This window comes from Aulonocara sp. 'chitande type north' Nkhata Bay, linkage group LG6, assembly GCF_057382095.1.
Source record: "Aulonocara sp. 'chitande type north' Nkhata Bay isolate Kocher_YH1m ecotype deep benthic linkage group LG6, A_spYH_male_GT1.1, whole genome shotgun sequence".
NCBI lineage: Eukaryota > Metazoa > Chordata > Actinopteri > Cichliformes > Cichlidae > Aulonocara > Aulonocara sp. 'chitande type north' Nkhata Bay.
The window spans coordinates 4,355,461-4,372,790 of record NC_141349.1 but is presented as its reverse complement, the minus strand read 5'-3'; the positions used below and the strand labels follow the sequence as shown (position 1 = coordinate 4,372,790).

At 40.9% G+C, this 17,330-nt stretch overlaps 2 protein-coding genes across 3 annotated transcripts in view; both read left to right on the top strand.

The window, feature by feature from the left end:
- LOC147327065 (uncharacterized) overlaps positions 1 to 13,205 on the top strand; it is a 63,458-nt gene extending 50,253 nt beyond the window's left edge. Inside the window, exons 5-6 of the mRNA XM_086294681.1 lie at positions 12,641 to 12,764; positions 13,022 to 13,205. Coding sequence (XP_086150807.1) covers positions 12,641 to 12,764; positions 13,022 to 13,115 — 218 coding nt within the window. The 3' untranslated portion in view covers positions 13,116 to 13,205. The remainder of the gene's footprint in view (positions 1 to 12,640; positions 12,765 to 13,021) is intronic.
- Positions 1,535 to 9,200, top strand: LOC147327066 (uncharacterized). Of its 2 annotated transcripts, none has more exons than XR_015129791.1 (4): positions 1,535 to 1,614; positions 2,106 to 2,144; positions 7,542 to 7,631; positions 8,247 to 8,278. XR_015129791.1 is itself a non-coding variant. In XM_086294679.1 (4 exons), the coding sequence occupies exons 1-4, from the start codon at positions 5,599 to 5,601 to the stop codon at positions 8,565 to 8,567; spliced, it is 915 nt and encodes a 304-aa protein (XP_086150805.1). In that variant the 3' UTR covers positions 8,568 to 9,200. The 2 variants fall into 2 exon arrangements, 1 of the variants encoding a protein (XP_086150805.1); XM_086294679.1 differs by lacking the exons at positions 1,535 to 1,614; positions 2,106 to 2,144 and adding exons at positions 5,599 to 5,949; positions 6,043 to 6,198 and having other exon boundaries at positions 8,250 to 9,200.
- Positions 13,206 to 17,330: the final 4,125 nt, after the last annotated feature.

The window sequence follows — 17,330 nt, the reverse complement described above, 5'->3', positions numbered from 1 at the left end:
CGTGTGAATATCGTGAAAACACATGTAGTCTCAAAGATGTTGTTTCTGGCTACTGTCTTTCCCCCTCCTCACAAAACTGTTATTAAATTAAGTAAATTGTGTACCAAATTGATTTGGGGGACAAACCGCGAAGTAACACAGAGGAAATTAATGTATAAAGGAAAAGAAAATGGAGGATTAGGAGCGCCAGATCTTAGCGTTAATTTGATGATTCCTTTTCTAAAAAATGTATATAGCGCATTTGAGCGAAGCACCCACTGGATCCAAGGGAAGGAATCTTTGTGGAAAAAAATGAAAGGGAGAGCCCGATCGGGAGTGCCATACTTTAAACTTGTGTTTGGGGATCTTGTGGATCAGTGGAAATTGGATGGCTTAAATCTTTTACAATTAAACTCAAAACAGATATATAATAAAATCAATCTAAAAAAATGAAGGTATGATACAATATAAAGCTGTGGAAAAAGAAGAAAATCAGAAAATAGTTAAAAACATATATGACAAAGTAATATCCGAGAACATGAGAGATACAGTGTGGCTTATCTCTGTCGGCCGTCTCCCAGTAAGAGCTGTGGTTCTGTGGAGTTGCTTCGTTACCACTAATAAATGCCCTATGGAGAATTGTGATGAAGACGAAACTCTTGATCATCTATTGATATCGTGTTACAGGACGGTTGAAATAAGAAGGAGGATGGAAAAACTAGGTTTTAATATTGAAAATAATATAAAATCAGTAAGATATGGTTTGTTTAAAGAAAAGATGAGTGAAAATAAAAGAAGATTGTTTTGGTTGGTGATGTGTATTATAAATGTCCACATATGGAAAACAAGAGCTAAATGTGTTATAGAACAAAAAATGATAAGTAGTTTCACCGTATGTAAAAACATTGTCACGCCACGGGTCTCCTCGTAGATCAAACCAGAAATACGCTTCACACCACCACGGCGAGCCAGGCGGCGGATAGCTGGCTTAGTGATGCCCTGGATGTTATCACGAAGCACCTTACGGTGACGCTTTGCGCCTCCTTTGCCGAGTCCTTTACCTCCCTTTCTTTTTTTGTTTTTTTAAAAAAAATCACTTTATTTAAATATCAAAATTTTTTACTGCAATGCATCTTGGGAGTCGTAGTAAATGTATCTTTCAACTCACGGTTCTGCAGCGAAGTTTTCGACTGGACACGAGGCAGATCCTAGCTAGGTAAGTTGTGATAAACTGCACTGAAAAAAATGTTTTTTTGGCCCTGTAATTATTATTTCAATTAGCTATATAAATTTTACAAAAAAATACAAATTCAGTGCTATTACTTTAAAATAGCAGTTTTTCTTGTAGTGCATTACTTGAGGATTGTTTGTAATTATGTGTCCTCAGTTTTGTATGTAAATTGAATCATTCGATCCAAGTAATATTCACTAAACCAATTCATTGGCTTAATTAGTTGATATTTCCAAGTAAAATGTAATGGAGTGACATCAGTGAATATGGCCACCTTCTCTGCATTTGGAGCATGACGTCAAAGCCCCTCCCCACATTTGAGCGGTCTTTCTTCAGACATACCATGGTTCACATTTCGACGGTTGGCAGACTTGACGGAAATGGGAAGAAGTAGAACCATGAATGTAAGTTTTAAGCGGAACAAATTTTGTATGTTCCTGTTGGCTCACCTACTTAAGTCAGTTTCTCCGCACTGAAAGAAGCTGCGCTAGCAAATAGTGTATTTTCCTGCTAGACTTGCTGACTAACTTTCCTGGCAGGAGGTATGTCCAGAATTTCCCACAGCACTTTACAGCTTAGATGGCCACCTAAACAACACACGCCTGCTGCCTTAACTAACGTCTTTGTGAATAAAACGACCACGGTCCAGTTTAAAATAATTGCTGCACAGCTGCCATGAGGTGTATTTTGAAAAATAACAAAACAAAAAACGATATACGCACTCGATTTCACTCAAGTCTTCATATTGACCTGTTTTAAATTTGCCACCGAACTAACATATGTTAAAAAAAAAAAATTAATATCAGTGTGCATCCTTGAGTTAGTAGAAATTAGTTGAAAAGCATATAGATAACCTTTTTTCTTTTTTTTTTCTTTTTTCTTTTTTTTTTTACAGAACATAGGACCTTCTGACTGCTAATTTGAACTCCACAAGGTAAGATCAAATTAGTAACGATTAGGTTTAACTTGTCACATAATTTGTCTGTTTAAGGTGCCACAACATGAGATGGATGTGTAAGATATGTAGCTTTGAGTCAGAGAAGAGGTTGGGATTGTTAAAACACTACAGACTAAAGCATGGAAATGGTGGTCGCAGCCAGTCAGTCCCTTGTCTTCACACTGATTGCCCTTGCTCGTTTAAAACATTTAATGCCCTTAAGACCCATTTGTCTCGACACCATGTGAAGATGGTCACACAAAGTGGACCTCTTTCATTTACTTGTCTACTTTGCTGCTCTGTTTTTTTTTAATTCAGAGAAGCAGTATTTTGAGCATCTTAACAACCACTTAAGGAAGTTTGAAGTAGTTGCATGTGTCTTCAAAGACTGCAACTTCAGTACAAATATTTATTCCACCTTTGCTACACATAGACACAGAAAACACCAGTCACACACCCTTGAGGATTTTAAAACTGAAGTATTAAAAAGCAAACCTAATGAACCCATGTTTGCTCAGGATGAGACCTATGTGGAAGAGAGCTTAGAGCTTTGGGATGGGGAACCACAGGAGTTGTCTCAAGATATAAAAGAGAAATTTGGCCATCTATTTTTAAAGTTAGAAAGCATGTTCAATGTCCCAAACAAATGCATTGATGAAATAGTAGATGAGCTTCAGTTTATATCCACCTCTGCATCTGGTCCACTTTTAAGAGATGTGGTGGTGTCCACCTTGAAAAGCCATAACTGTGATCTGGATCCAGCCATTATCTCAGATTTAGTGAAAAATCTTTGTGAGACACACCCTATAAGTACTGCCTTGGGGACAGGTGGCCCTTTCACAACTTATTACAAGAGAAGAGAATTTATGAAGAAGCATTTTTCAGTTGTTGAACCAGAAGAACACATACTTGATAAAAAAAAAAAGGGCAAAACCTTCCAGTATGTCCCAATATTGCCCTCCTTGGTGCAGGTCCTAAGTAAGTCTTTTCAAGAAAACACATTTGAAGGTGAAAAAAAAACTGAAAATGACTTTAAGTACCAGACATTTCGTGATGGATCTCACTATCAAAACAACAAGTTTTTCTCTGTAGAGGAGAACAGAGTGAGTCTCATCCTGTACATTGATGACTTTGAGGTATGTAATCCTCTTGGGACATCTCGAAAAAAGCACAAAGTCACAGCTGTCTATTGGGTGTTGGGAAACATTCCGGTGCAATTACGTTCCACATTGACATCAATCTACCTTGCAATTCTGTGTAAGGCTGAAGACACCAAGCAGTTTGGATTCCAGCGAGTTTTAGAGCCACTGTTAACAGATATCCAAAGCTTGGAGAAAGATGGTCTTTTTGTTCCAGCGTTAGGGAAAGCCATTAAAGGGACTGTGGTCAGTGTGGTGGCAGATAATTTGGGGGCGCACTCTGTGGCAGGATTTGTCAAAAGCTTTGCAGGGTCATACATCTGCCGGTTTTGTGTTGGGGAGCGATCCAAGTTTCAGTCCAATGAAGTGAGATCTGGGTCTTTTCATCAAAGAACCAAAGATCAACATACACTGCATGTACAGACAGCTGTGTCTAGTCCAGATCACCCTCATTGTTATGGTGTAAAAAAACAGTGTGCATTGTCAGAAAAACTTGAGCATTTTCATGTTACATCTGGTTACCCTCCAGATGTTTTACATGATCTGCTGGAGGGTATTGTTCCAGTGGAACTGGCTTTGGCATTTGATAACTTGATCAAGAAAAAATATTTTTCTCTCATGGAACTGAATGATGCCATTTCCAATTTCCCATACAAGTGGAGTGATAAAACAAATCGCCCTCATCTCATTCCTGCTAACTTTTCGACTCGAAAATCAGTAGGGGGCAACGCACATGAAAATTGGTGCTTATTACGTCTTTTGCCTCTGATTATAGGTTTAAAAGTACCCCAACAAGAGCCTGTATGGCAGATGCTGATGACACTGAAAGACATTGTGGACCTTGTCATGTCTCGAGCCCATACTGAAGAAAGCATTTGCTATCTTGACAGCATCATTTCAGAACACCGAAGCAGATTCCTTGATGTTTTCCCCCAACATAAGCTCATTCCCAAGCACCATTTCCTTGAGCACTATCCTCAGCTCATTCGGGAATTTGGCCCCCTAGCTGCCCTCTGGACAATGAGATTCGAGGCCAAACACAGCTTTTTCAAGAAGGTGGTAAGACACACTGGTTGTTTCAGGAATATTTTGCTGTCTCTTGCAAATAAGCACCAGCTCATGGTTGCATATCATCAATCACATTCTGTCAAACCATCACTTGCAGTCACAAAAACAACAGAGGTCTCTTTAGATGTGCTTAAGGATGATCTAAAAGACCTGGTGAAATGCAGATTCCCTGCTGTTACAGCTGTGCATGTTGCCAATAATGTGTGCAGTTTAGGAACCAACTATGCAGTGGGAATGTTGTTGTGTTGTGGTTCCACTGCAGGACTGCCTGACTTTTCTGAAGTGTTACAGATAATGGTGATTTGTAACAAACTGACTTTTTTCGTGAGACAACAAAATACATGGTACAATGAACACCTGAGGAGTTATGAGCTGGAGAACACAGGGAGTGTGCAGTTACTTGAGCAAAGAGAGCTTAAAGATTTTTATCCTTTGGCTTCATACACCCTTGCAGGAAGACGCCTGACAACTTTAAAGCACCACATTTGCCTATCTTTTTGAAATGTGAGGAGAGGAGCTTGTGAATAAATGTCTGTATTTCTCTTCTGTTGTTGCAGCTTCTTCCTGTTGATATGGCACCCTCAGCGAAACTGCGGATAATTTTTGGGGAGGATGATGTCCACAAACTACTTTTACCTGCAGGCATCCCAAGCACACTTCAGGACCTCAATGATGTTCTTCGAGAGACATTTGATATTACAGGACCATTCACTGTTATGTACCAGGACATGGATTTCGATGGTCAGTTCTTCACTTTGACCTCGATTGAGGAAGTACAAGATAAAGCTAACCTCAAAGTAGTAAAAACTGAACCAGTAATCTTAAGTCTCACTACTGTGGACGTGTCAGAAGTCGAATCTCCAGTTCCACTATCTACAGAAGCAAGCTCCTCCTCATCTGCATGCGACACAATCCTGTTGTCCTCCCCAGATGAGAGTGGACCATCCTACAGGTCTAAGCCATGGCCATTTAAGTTTGAAATACCAGACTTCTCTTATGATATAGACCTTGCACTGGAAGCAGGAAAGCAAGCTTATGAAAATGATGGCACACTTTTGAACAACCCAAGCGTAACTAGTAGCATTCTTGAGAAGCTTGCAGAGACTATATTTGGCTTCACAGCATATCCAACTGGTGTCCAGATTTTAGCTGTTGCTGAAGCCTTGGTAGCAAAATACCCATGCCTCAAAGAGCCAGGGTCTTTTAATGGCCTATATGGTTGGCAACAGAGGATAAAGTATAAAATGGGCAACTACAGGGCAAAGTTAAGAGGTCGCCAATTAGCCATTCCAGAGCTCGAGGTGAACACACTGAAGAGACGATGCTCCAGTGAAGAGGGTTCACTTAAAGGCTTTAGAAGGGCCAAAAAAGCTGAAGTCAACTATCTGCCACCACTGCCATTCGGTGAGACTGAGGAAACCTTAGAGATGGATAGACTAGATTTGCTGAAGGAAATGAAGAAGAAGAACAATGAGAGGGCAATTAATGAGAAAATGGAGAAGTCTTTCGCTATGAGAAGAAAAGAGGTTGTCAAGGATTGCCCCGCAATCCAAGACCTCTTAGAGAGGTGGCCTTCTCTGTTCTGTGAAAATCAGGTAAATCCAGTTCTTGTTCATGCAGCAACTAAGTGTATGTGAGATCTCATGAGTCATCTTTGACATGATTTTGTGTTTTATCTCTCATTTCAGATCAAAGAGGAGTTTAAGCGAATAACCACAATTCATCTGGAGCGAACGTTTTTGTCCAGATTGGATGGGTACACCACCAAACTCCTGGAGATATTTCGAAGGAAGGGCGGGACTGCAGGGACCAAAATAAAACCAATGTTGGACTCACTCAATAAGGTAAAATTTTAAATTATTTTAATTACATAATCTAATGGAAAAGATGAGGTCATACACACTGAGAATGTATCACTCTTATTTAAAGGACAAGTTGACAAGTTTGTTATTTTAAACTTAAAGCTTTGTTTTCAGATTGTTTATGATGAAATCGAATGATTTTGATTGAAATTTGGACACATGCTGCTGGCCGGAGCTTTTTTGGTTTCTGTGGTAGCACACCCCCACCTCCACAATGGCTTCATACAAAGACGTGAAACTCACCGAGTGGTCAGGGGTGTTCACTGATATGTTCACACACAAATCGTTGCAAAAATGCTTTCCAACAGGTGTTTTACCATTTGTTGTAAAACTGGACCTATTTTTTCAAACGCCTTACACCTGTACATTCTTCCGCCGAGAGCTTGAATAATAGAATGGAATAGCAGCGGACTAATACCGTACATCACAGCACATCTAATACAAGTCAATGGAGTTGGACAAAAACTACAATAAAAACCAGTTGGAAAGTATCTTTTGCAGCGATTTTTGTGTGAACATATCAGTGAACACTTCTGACCACTCGGTGAGTTTCACGTCTTTGTAAACGACAGTTTTATGCATTTTAGGAAGGATTGTTCCAGTGCACCTATGAAGCCATTGTGGAGGTGGGGGTGTGCTACCACAGAAACCAAAAAAGCTCGGGCCAGCAGCATGTGTCCAAATTTCAATCAAAATCGTTCGATTTCACCATAAACTGAAAACAGGGCTTTAAGTGTAAAATACTGAACTTGTCCTTTATTCTGATCAGTGTCTGTGTTGGCTGAAACTGTTCTCCTGATCCTGACACTGTGGCCACAATTAACAATTTATGCACATGATTGTCTCTACAAGTGTATACAAACCTGTCATCTCTCCCTTAATATGCGCTCAAAAGCAGAGAAATTTACAGAATTTTCAAAGTGACTGCCAAAGTGCTGCCCATAGACTCCAATACAATTATTTCCCAAAATATTACTCTTGTGTGTGGGAATTCCTGTCCTTGACTGGTTAATATTGTGATAGGAGGCACTGATATGTTGCAAAAAATTCATTTGCATGTCCAGTGATGAGGCAGAAAACTTTCCTCACTGGGCAGAGACAGTTTCTGGACCCACAGATTATGACATGCACTGGACTCTTGTCTTAACACACATCGTTGAGAAATTCATGTTAAGTTGTACACTTCACAATGTTAGAATGTAGCTGCAGGCTTACATTCTCCATGGGTAACTTTCTGTTTACATCTGTATGTGCTGTTATGTATGTATGTTACATATGTTATGTTGTGTATTTTCTGCAATAAATTTTCTTTTTGGGTTTAATAGCATCATGTCGATGGCAGAAGGGACATTATCATTCGTTGCTTAGTTGAGTATCTTGGAGAGAGTGGAGAGGAGCTGATCAAAGACCATCAGGTATCTGATGATCATAATGACTGTATTAAAATTGTCTAACCTTATAATCTGGTCTTCACTTGTGATGATATATTGAAGGTCAAAGATTCTCTACACTCGTGATGTTTTTTAAAAAAGACTCAAGATTAATATTTTCAATCAGGCTTTTAACTAATTTCTCAAATCTTTATGCTCTTACCCTTTATTTTTTAAATCGTATTTAATCTTTATCTTATCTGCCTTAAACTTTAACTTGCCTTTTGTCTGGTTTTTTTCTGACTATTTAACGATCACTTATTAACTTTATTTTATGAGCAAAAGAGTATTTAATTTGATTATACCTTTATAACCTATTTTAATGATTTAATGGTTCTGGTCTACCAACACGCGTGCCGTCCCATGGACAGCTCCAGGCTGGATGGCCCCCAAAAGGGATTTTCTTTGTCTCAGGGTCAGCCTCTGTGAAGCACGTTCTGTAACTTTACGTATGAAAAGTGCCATATGAATATTGTTTGATTTGAGTATACTAAATTGAGTATACCTCTTTTTTATTTTTACATTTTTTTTCTCTTAACCTTTTCTTTTACTTGGAATCTATTCTAGTTATTTCTAATTGTGGTTTGTTTGTTTTCACAGGAGGACGTCAGCCAAGAAGCATTGAAAGAGGACTGCAGTAATCACATGATGAAGATCATCGTAATCCATCCCAATGTGGCACAGGAAAACAAAGATCCTGTGAACGTGTCGGTCATCATTGAGGGGACAGAAATTCTGGAGGACTGCGGAAGTGTGACAAACGCTTGCCTCCTGCTCATGGGTGTCATCTATGCTGTCAACTTAAGTTACCCACTGAAACTGAAATATACGTTTGAAGTATTTCAGAAGCTGTTTCTTGAGCTTGACATCCTTAAAATGTCACCAAAGGTCCAGTCTCTCCACAAGAAACTTTTAGCGTGAGTGTTCCAGTGTTATTTGTGCTTTTGTCCAGTACAATTAATTTGTTTGCATTTTGTCTGTTTTCTGACAGTAATTTCAAATGTTGCTCAGTTTTATACAAGTTCTTTCTGTCCTGAACGTTCTGAGAATGTCTGCAAAGGTAGTGATTGCAACTGTTAATGGACAGAGTTGATGTATGTGTTCTGAAAGTTGATTAGAAGAAAGGGGACAGTGCACACTGAGTTTTTGAATAGCATGTTTGTTTTTTTTGTATATGTGTATATGCTCTGTTTTGAAATTTGCGATCAAGAAGTTCTATGGCCATGTTTTTTGTGGTTATAATGTTATGTAGATATTTTAAATATATCTATGCCATTTCAACTGTGAAATAAAAGTGTCTCTTAAGCTGCAAATATTTGTTTTGGAAAATATTGATTTATTATTTAATAGAATAATAAGAATATTTATTCAATTCGATTAATATTAACTAGTACATTCATAATAAATATTACTTAATAATTACATAGAATATAACAAAGAAAAGATGAGTAAGAAACACAAAGAAATATCAGCAATGTTCACTTGGGTTTTGTAATTGGATGCAATGGTATTCTGAGTAAAAGTTACAACCTATAGATGAGTATTGCCAGTGCAATTTACTTGTGTATTTCACATAAAAAATAGATGGTTCTAGTAAGTAAATATTACTTAGAAATAGCCCGAGTAAAGATTACAAGCACTTTCTGTGTGGAAAAAGTTGCCTAGCTTTTTTTAAGTAAATGTCACTCCAATTTTTTTTCAGTGTGTGGGTAATTTGCATGTTCACTGAAATATTAATTTCAGTGATATTAAACTGATATTAAACTTGAAATGTTTTCACAGAGCAGTCTGTGTACCAAGAGAACTACTTTTGCAAAAGTTTATTTAATTTTTTTTGTGATGTATTCTCATGTGTAAGACACTTGCTTGGCCACCCAGCTAATGTTAGTACTGCTCTATTTTAGCAATGTATCTTTTCTGTAATCAATTCAGTTTTTTTTAAACCCTATTCACGTAATTAACTCAATATTAACGACTTAAATCTCGTAATTGATTTTTTTTCTAAATATGGTGTAATACTGCCTGTGTAACAGCAGTCTGGCGAGGAAGGAGCGGCTAGCCGGTCCAGCGGGCATGTGGTGTGGAGGTTAGCCGATAACACGGAGCCAGTCAGTTAAATTAAACAACAGACCTTTATTCCTTGTCAGCAACATAAGACCATACAAGCCAGGTCTCCACGGCTCTACACTGTCCGTACATACATGTGCGGGGATCGGTAGTCGCCGGTGCCAGGCCGTTACAACGGTGAGGTCTATCCTGAGAACAGAACACGAGCAGCATGTAATGGCTGCCGCTAACAACTCACACACCCCCTAGGAGACTCCCATAGCTACTACAATAGTAGGGCAACCCCCCCTAGTGGTGCTATAACCCAAAAGGGTTGTTACATCACCCCCCCCGGCAATTAGGAGGCTGTCCTCAGCCGGACCCAGGTAACGCTCCTCCCGCTACCCCCTTTCACTATACATAGCTACTTTAGGTAGTAAGCAGGCTGTGGAGGAATTGTTATACAGCATCGGTACAGTCAATACAATCAATAAACAAAAGTAGTGTTTGCCGGCAATTGGGAGGCTGTCCTCAGCCGGACCCCAGGTGACCCTCCTCCCACTACCCCTTTCACTATACAAAGCTACTTTAGGTAGTAAGCAGGTTGTGGAGGTACACCCTTACGGCATTGGTACAGTCAATAAACACAATTAGTGATTGAAGCAAACAATACAGAACATGCAGTGTTACTGGCTAGTCATCCTCTGGAGATGGTCCTAGACAAGGGAAAAACAGTCAAAAGTACAACACATCCCGCTGCTTAAATCAGTACAACAGAAAACCAAACCAAAAGCCTCTCACGGGCTGTGGTGACGAGGGTTCAGTGGAACAGAACAAGTAATCATCCCTTGCGAACAGAATAATTACATCACATACATCTTGCATGAAACCAACCCTTAGTCAACCTCAAGATTGTCCGTATGATAACAGTTAGTCCACCTGGTACCCGTCCAACCAGCGGTCATTACGGGGCACCGGCGGGGTTCGTTGGGGAGATGGCCGCTCTCCCGGCTCTCCCGTAGCTCCCTGATCCAAACACTTCAGCAGGCTCTTCTGCCGCTCCAGCGAAGCCTGTAAGCAAACTCGTGGCTTCTTGACCTCCCCTTTCAAGTTTACCACTTCAATATTGAGGTAAAGAGGTGTAGAGTGAGGGATGATGTACTTTGTCAGGCCAGGCGCCTCAGCATCCGGGTCGCAGCCATCTTCCTCACTCCTCGTGTCTGCGTGGGACGCCATTTTAAAAGTGTGGAAACAACTCGCTCCCACAAAAGTTATGGCGAAGTGAAAAGAGCGTTCACACACAGTACCTAAGCGCATATATCAGTCAGACCGAGAGCGTCCATGCACACTCTGATGCTTCAATGCTTGACACAAAACAACACGTCCTTCTGAATAAACACTGAGTCAAAGTCACTGCAGCATTAGCCTTAGCTTTAGCGCCGCCGATGTCGTAACGGTCCAACAGCACTGAGTTGGCGGTCCGACTAGGGTTGCCAACCGTCCCTTAAAAAACGGAATCGTCCCGTATTTAGAAACAAAAGTACACGTCCCGTATTGAGCTAATAAGGGACGCACTTTGTCCCGTAATACAGTGAGAATCAAAAGTAGTCTATAAATGTTTATGGAATTAACGCTTTGTTTGAAAGCATAACTCCCAGCCCCTCTCCTGCTTTGTGACCAATGAGCTGACAGCACACTTATGACAATTCAGATTACCACTCATCTCATTGGTCGAGGAAAGGTCGCTTGCGGAGAAAATACCGGAAGACAACAGATGACCACAACAAGAAGCATGGCCAACAGGGAAACAAACGCCGACACTGCGGTGCAAGTCTCGGACGACAGTACACCTAAAGCTGGGCAGACACTGTGCGATTTTTTTAGTCACGTTATTCAGCTCCTGCTCAAACTGCACGATTGACTCGCAGGGGTTAGAAGTTGGTAGGTCACGATGCAGGTCTCACACTATACCACCCGATGCTCTGATGCGACCCGAGTGCTCACACTGTGCCTCCATAACATGAAGGTTATAACAGAAAATCTGTCGCTCTGTCTTTCACTCACACAGACACACACACCACCACCATCAACTTTGCTAAATTGCTAATGAAAAACATTGATCAGGCAGCTGTGAATGAGCAGCAGTGTAAATCCAACTATTTTAACGGTTGTTGTGGTCGTGATAATTTTGTGATGCCACATCGAAAAGGCTCGGATGAGCTTTCCAAAGTTCTACAAGTTGTGCCTCCATCGCTTGTGTCCAGATCACACGCTGCACAGCCGTGCTGCTCCATCTTTTTCACCGACGTTTACGTGTTTGCGCGTGAGCAGTGTGAGCGGCTCACGAGCGATTGATGATCGGGAGCTGCTCGAGGTGTTAATCGCTTCTCGTTACCCCACGTATACTACACGACGCACGATGAAGGCCAAAATCGGGCCTATCACCAAATCAGTCGCACGACTCAAAAATCGTCTCAAAATGGACCAAAGATCGCATAATTAATTAATATTGCACTTTTAGCAGGTGTAAACAATTTTTAGTGCAGCCATGTGTCTCTGTGTTACCAGTGATTTGGTGCAACTGTATTTGATTTTATGTAGAACATGCTTTCTTTTCCCTCAGGAGGAACCAGAAGAGCTGTCTGACAGTGACTTTGAAAGTCCAGTCTGCCGGAGAAGACGAGGTATGTGACGTGAATGAAAACCTAGTGAGGTTCTAAGCTCAATGACCAGTTAGATTTTGTTACTGCAGTGCATAATAATTCCTGGGGGGTTTGTTTGATGAGAGCATCATTAATTTGTCTGATTTTAATGTTTACGGATTATCACAGGTGATTACAGCCAAGGAGGAATATGTGCCCAACTTTTATTTGAACTAATATAAGGATATATAAAGGCTCTGTTAACATTATGAAGCAAGTCATGCTGACCTTCTTTCCTTTTTTCAGTGCATCATGCGTTGCCTACAACACCAGGTGAAAGTGAGGCCAAGCATCAGGAAACAGAGAGCTGCATTCAAGAGAGTGAAAATGAGGGACAGCAGATGTTTCCATATAAATTGGCAGAATTTGAGTAAGCTGTTGTCTAAGGGTTAAAGAAATCCTTCATTCTAGATGTTGTTTAGGATATTGTTTCGATGCAGGTTTCCAATTTGCATGTTTGTTTGTTTGGTTTTTTTTGGGGGGGGGGGGGTTGTATGTTTGGTTTTTTTGTTGAATGACTGCAACTTTAGGATTTACATTTAATCTTTCTTTTTTTTAATGATGTATGGTGAGAAATTCTTCAAGGCTGACATGTTTTATGATTTCTAATATCTCTTGTCTACTTAGCCCTCTTTTTCTGGAGGAAGATGAAGCTCTTGAAGAAGCAATTCAGCATAGCCTCCTAGAAGAGTCTGATAGACTGAGTCAAGTGATGATTTAGAATCATATAGTCGCTATTCCCATGAAATTCAGTACGTCTCAACATGTTAAATAAAACTTCTCTATTGACTCGATCAATGCTCTCCTTAAGAGACATCATTTGATTTTCCTCCTCTTCTTGTTTCTCCTTCTTATTTCTTAAATATATATATCTACTTACATTTTCATTGTATTTCATATTCTTAGCATGATTTAATTCTCTCGCTTTAAATTTAAAAAATTTACACATGCGTTGTTTAAGAAGTTCCCAAAGTTCCGTGAAAGAGGCAGTAAAAATCTTAAGATGTAATATTTTCTTAATTTCAGATTTAACTTCAGGCACAAGCAACCCGTCTGCTAACAAAGATGTATTGAGTTTTCAATAGTTCAAAAATTCGTGGGAGCAACACGATATTATTGCCATAACCACCGTGTGATCAGAAAAATCTGTTAAGAATGTGTCATATTTAAGACTTTTAATATTAGATGATATGTAAAATCTATTAGTCGAGTTTTGGTTAATGAGTCGAACCTAGTGTAATGTACAGGGAGTGCAGAATTATTAGGCAAATGAGTATTTTGTCCACATCATCCTCTTCATGCATGTTGTCTTACTCCAAGCTGTATAGGCTTGAAAGCCTACTACCAATTAAGCATATTAGGGGATGTGCATCTCTGTAATGAGAAGGGGTGTGGTCTAATGACATCAACACCCTATATCAGGTGTGCATAATTATTAGGCAACGTCCTTTCCTTTGGCAAAATGGGTCAAAAGAAGGACTTGACAGGCTCAGAAAAGTCAAAAATAGTGAGATATCTTGCAGAAGGATGCAGCAGTCTCAAAATTGCAAAGCTTCTGAAGCGTGATCATCGAACAATCAAGCGTTTCATTCTAAATAGTCAACAGGGTCGCAAGAAGCGTGTGGAAAAACCAAGGCGCAAAATAACTGCCCATGAACTGAGAAAAGTCAAGCGTGCAGCTGCCAAGATGCCACTTGCCACCAGTTTGGCCATATTTCAGAGCTGCAACATCACTGGAGTGCCCAAAAGCACAAGGTGTGCAATACTCAGAGACATGGCCAAGGTAAGAAAGGCTGAAAGACGACCACCACTGAACAAGACACACAAGCTGAAACGTCAAGACTGGGCCAAGAAATATCTCAAGACTGGTTTTTCTAAGGTTTTATGGACTGATGAAATGAGAGTGAGTCTTGATGGGCCAGATGGATGGGCCCGTGGCTGGATTGGTAAAGGGCAGAGAGCTCCAGTCCGACTCAGACGCCAGCAAGGTGGAGGTGGAGTACTGGTTTGGGCTGGTATCATCAAAGATGAGCTTGTGGGGCCTTTTCGGGTTGAGGATGGAGTCAAGCTCAACTCCCAGTCCTACTGCCAGTTTCTGGAAGACACCTTCAAGCAGTGGTACAGGAAGAAGTCTGCATCCTTCAAGAAAAACATGATTTTCATGCAGGACAATGCTCCATCACACGCGTTCAAGTACTCCACAGCGTGGCTGGAATGAAAGGGTATAAAAGAGGAAAAACTAATGACATGGCCACCTTGTTCACCTGATCTAAACCCCATTGAGAACCTGTGGTCCATCATCAAATGTGAGATTTACAAGGAGGGAAAACAGTACACCTCTCTGAACAGTGTCTGGGAGGCTGTGGTTGCTGCTGCACGCAATGTTGATGGTGAACAGATCAAAACACTGACAGAATCCATGGACAGGAAGATACTGCCAGCACCGGAAACGTGCTCGTCATCTCCGAGCATGAAGTAAGGAGAGCCTTCAAGAGAGTGAACACCAGGAAAGCAGCAGGACCAGACGGCATCCCAGGTCGTATCCTAAGAGACTGCGCATACCAGCTAGCTCCTGTGTTCACTGAGATATTCAACATCTCTTTATCTCAGTCGGTGATCCCCACATGCTTCAAAGAGTCCATCATTGTTCCTGTCCCGAAGAAACCCCACCCTGCTTCTCTCAATGACTATCGCCCTGTAGCCCTCACCTCAGTAGTGATGAAGTGCTTTGAACGCCTGGTCAGAGACTTCATCATTTCTTCACTACCAGACACACTGGACCCACTACAGTTCGCTTACCGTCCAAATCGTTCCACAGACGATGCCATCTCTCATCTCCTCCACACATCACTCACTCACTTGGACACTAGAAGGGGGAATTATGTTAAAATGCTCTTCATAGACTACAGCTCTGCATTTAACACCATAATTCCCTCCACACTCACCACCAAGCTGGAGCATCTGGGACTCAGCTCATCTATGTGTCAGTGGATCTCCAACTTCCTAACTGGCAGACCACAGGCAGTAAGGATGGGCGGACATGTCTCAGCCTCCACCACTCTCAGCACTGGAGCCCCCCAGGGGTGTGTTCTGAGCCCCCTGCTGTACTCTTTGTACACATATGACTGTGTGGCCACCACCAGCTCCACCACCATCATCAAGTTTGCTGACGACACCGTCGTGGTGGGCCTGATCTCTGATAACAACGAGACGGCCTACCTGAAGGAGATTAGGAATCTGGAGAACTGGTGCCAGAGGAACAACCTCCTTCTAAACGTCAGTAAGACAAAGGAGCTGATAGTGGACTTCAGCACTAAGCAGGAGAGGAACTACCAGACCCCCGTCATCAACGAGTGCCCAGTGGAGAGAGTGGACAGCTTCAAATACCTCGGAGTTCACATCACGCAGGACCTGTCATGGTCCTGTCACATCAACACCGTGGTGAAAAAGGCCCGACAGCATCTCTACCACCTCAGACGCTTGAGAGACTTCCAACTGCCCTCCAAGGTGCTCAGGAACTTTTACTCGTGCACCATAGAGAGCATCCTGGCGGGAAACATCTTAACCTGGTTCGGGAACAGCACCATGCAGGACAGACGAGCTCTACAGAGGGTTGTGCGGTCAGCTGAGCGCACCATCCGCTCCGAGCTCCCTGACCTGCACTCAATCTACAGCAGGCGGTGCTGGACCAAGGCCAGGAAGATGGTGAAGGACCTCAGCCATCCCAACAGCAGACTGTTCTCTCTGCTGAGGTCAGGAAAGCGATTCCGCTCCCTGAAGACCAACACAGAGAGACTGAGGAGGAGCTTCTTCCCGCAGGCGATACGGTCTCTCAATCACACCACCACACAGTACTGACCCACACATATGGTTCTTACACACACACTGGACTTTCTGGACATTGTTTTTGCACAACACTGGTCACTATATTCTTCATTTCTAGTTAATACTTGTACAGCTGCTGTTATTGTGTATATATTTATTTATATTTAGATTTCTTCATACATTCTTATATAGTTCTATATTGTGTATTGTGTATTTTGTTGTACAGTTATTTTATTTTCAACTTTAATTTATATATTTATCTTTATCTTATTCTTCCCAGTTAAATTTACCCTTTTTAATTTTTCATATTTATTTCCTTTCTTATTCATAGCCTTTTCCTTTTTTGTTCTCTTTAGGTCACGAGCAGTTGTCCAAGCATTTCACTACATATCGTACTGTGTATGACTGTGTACGTGACAAATAAAATTTGAATTTGAATTTGAATTTGGATGGCAGGCTTTTGAGTGTCCTTGCAAAGAAAGGTGCTATATTGGTCGCTGATTTGTTTTTGTTTGGTTTTTGAATGTCAGAAATGTATATTTGTGAATGTGGAGATGTTATATTGGTTTCACTGGTAAAAATAAATAATTGAAATGGGTATATATTTGTTTTTTGTTAAGTTGCCTAATAATTATGCACAGTAATAGTCACCTGCACACACAGATATCCCCCTAAAATAGCTAAAACTAAAAACTACTTCCAAAAACATTCATCCTCCTTTTCCCATATATGTGTTTTGTTTGTCTCCTTATTTATGAAGAAGGGGTCCTTTTATGATCTACAACGTACTTTTATTATTCAATCTTAGCCAGCCGGAAGAACAAGAGTATCTCACCGCTTCTTAGCTCGCATGCCCATGTTAACAGATAGGGCCACCTTGTGGTATGGCATGAAACTACATTAATTTACAGCAACAGCTGCTGATCATTACAATATGTATCTGTAAATGTACGTAATGATTTGAAATGTATGGGATTCTGTTTGTTTTTCACTTTGTGCTGTTAATGAATAAAAACTGTTGAATCATAAAGGGGTTTGGATAATTAGCACATTACTTAGAACTGTTTCAGCTGCTCGACAGGCTTAATTCAGTGCAATGTACAACAAAATG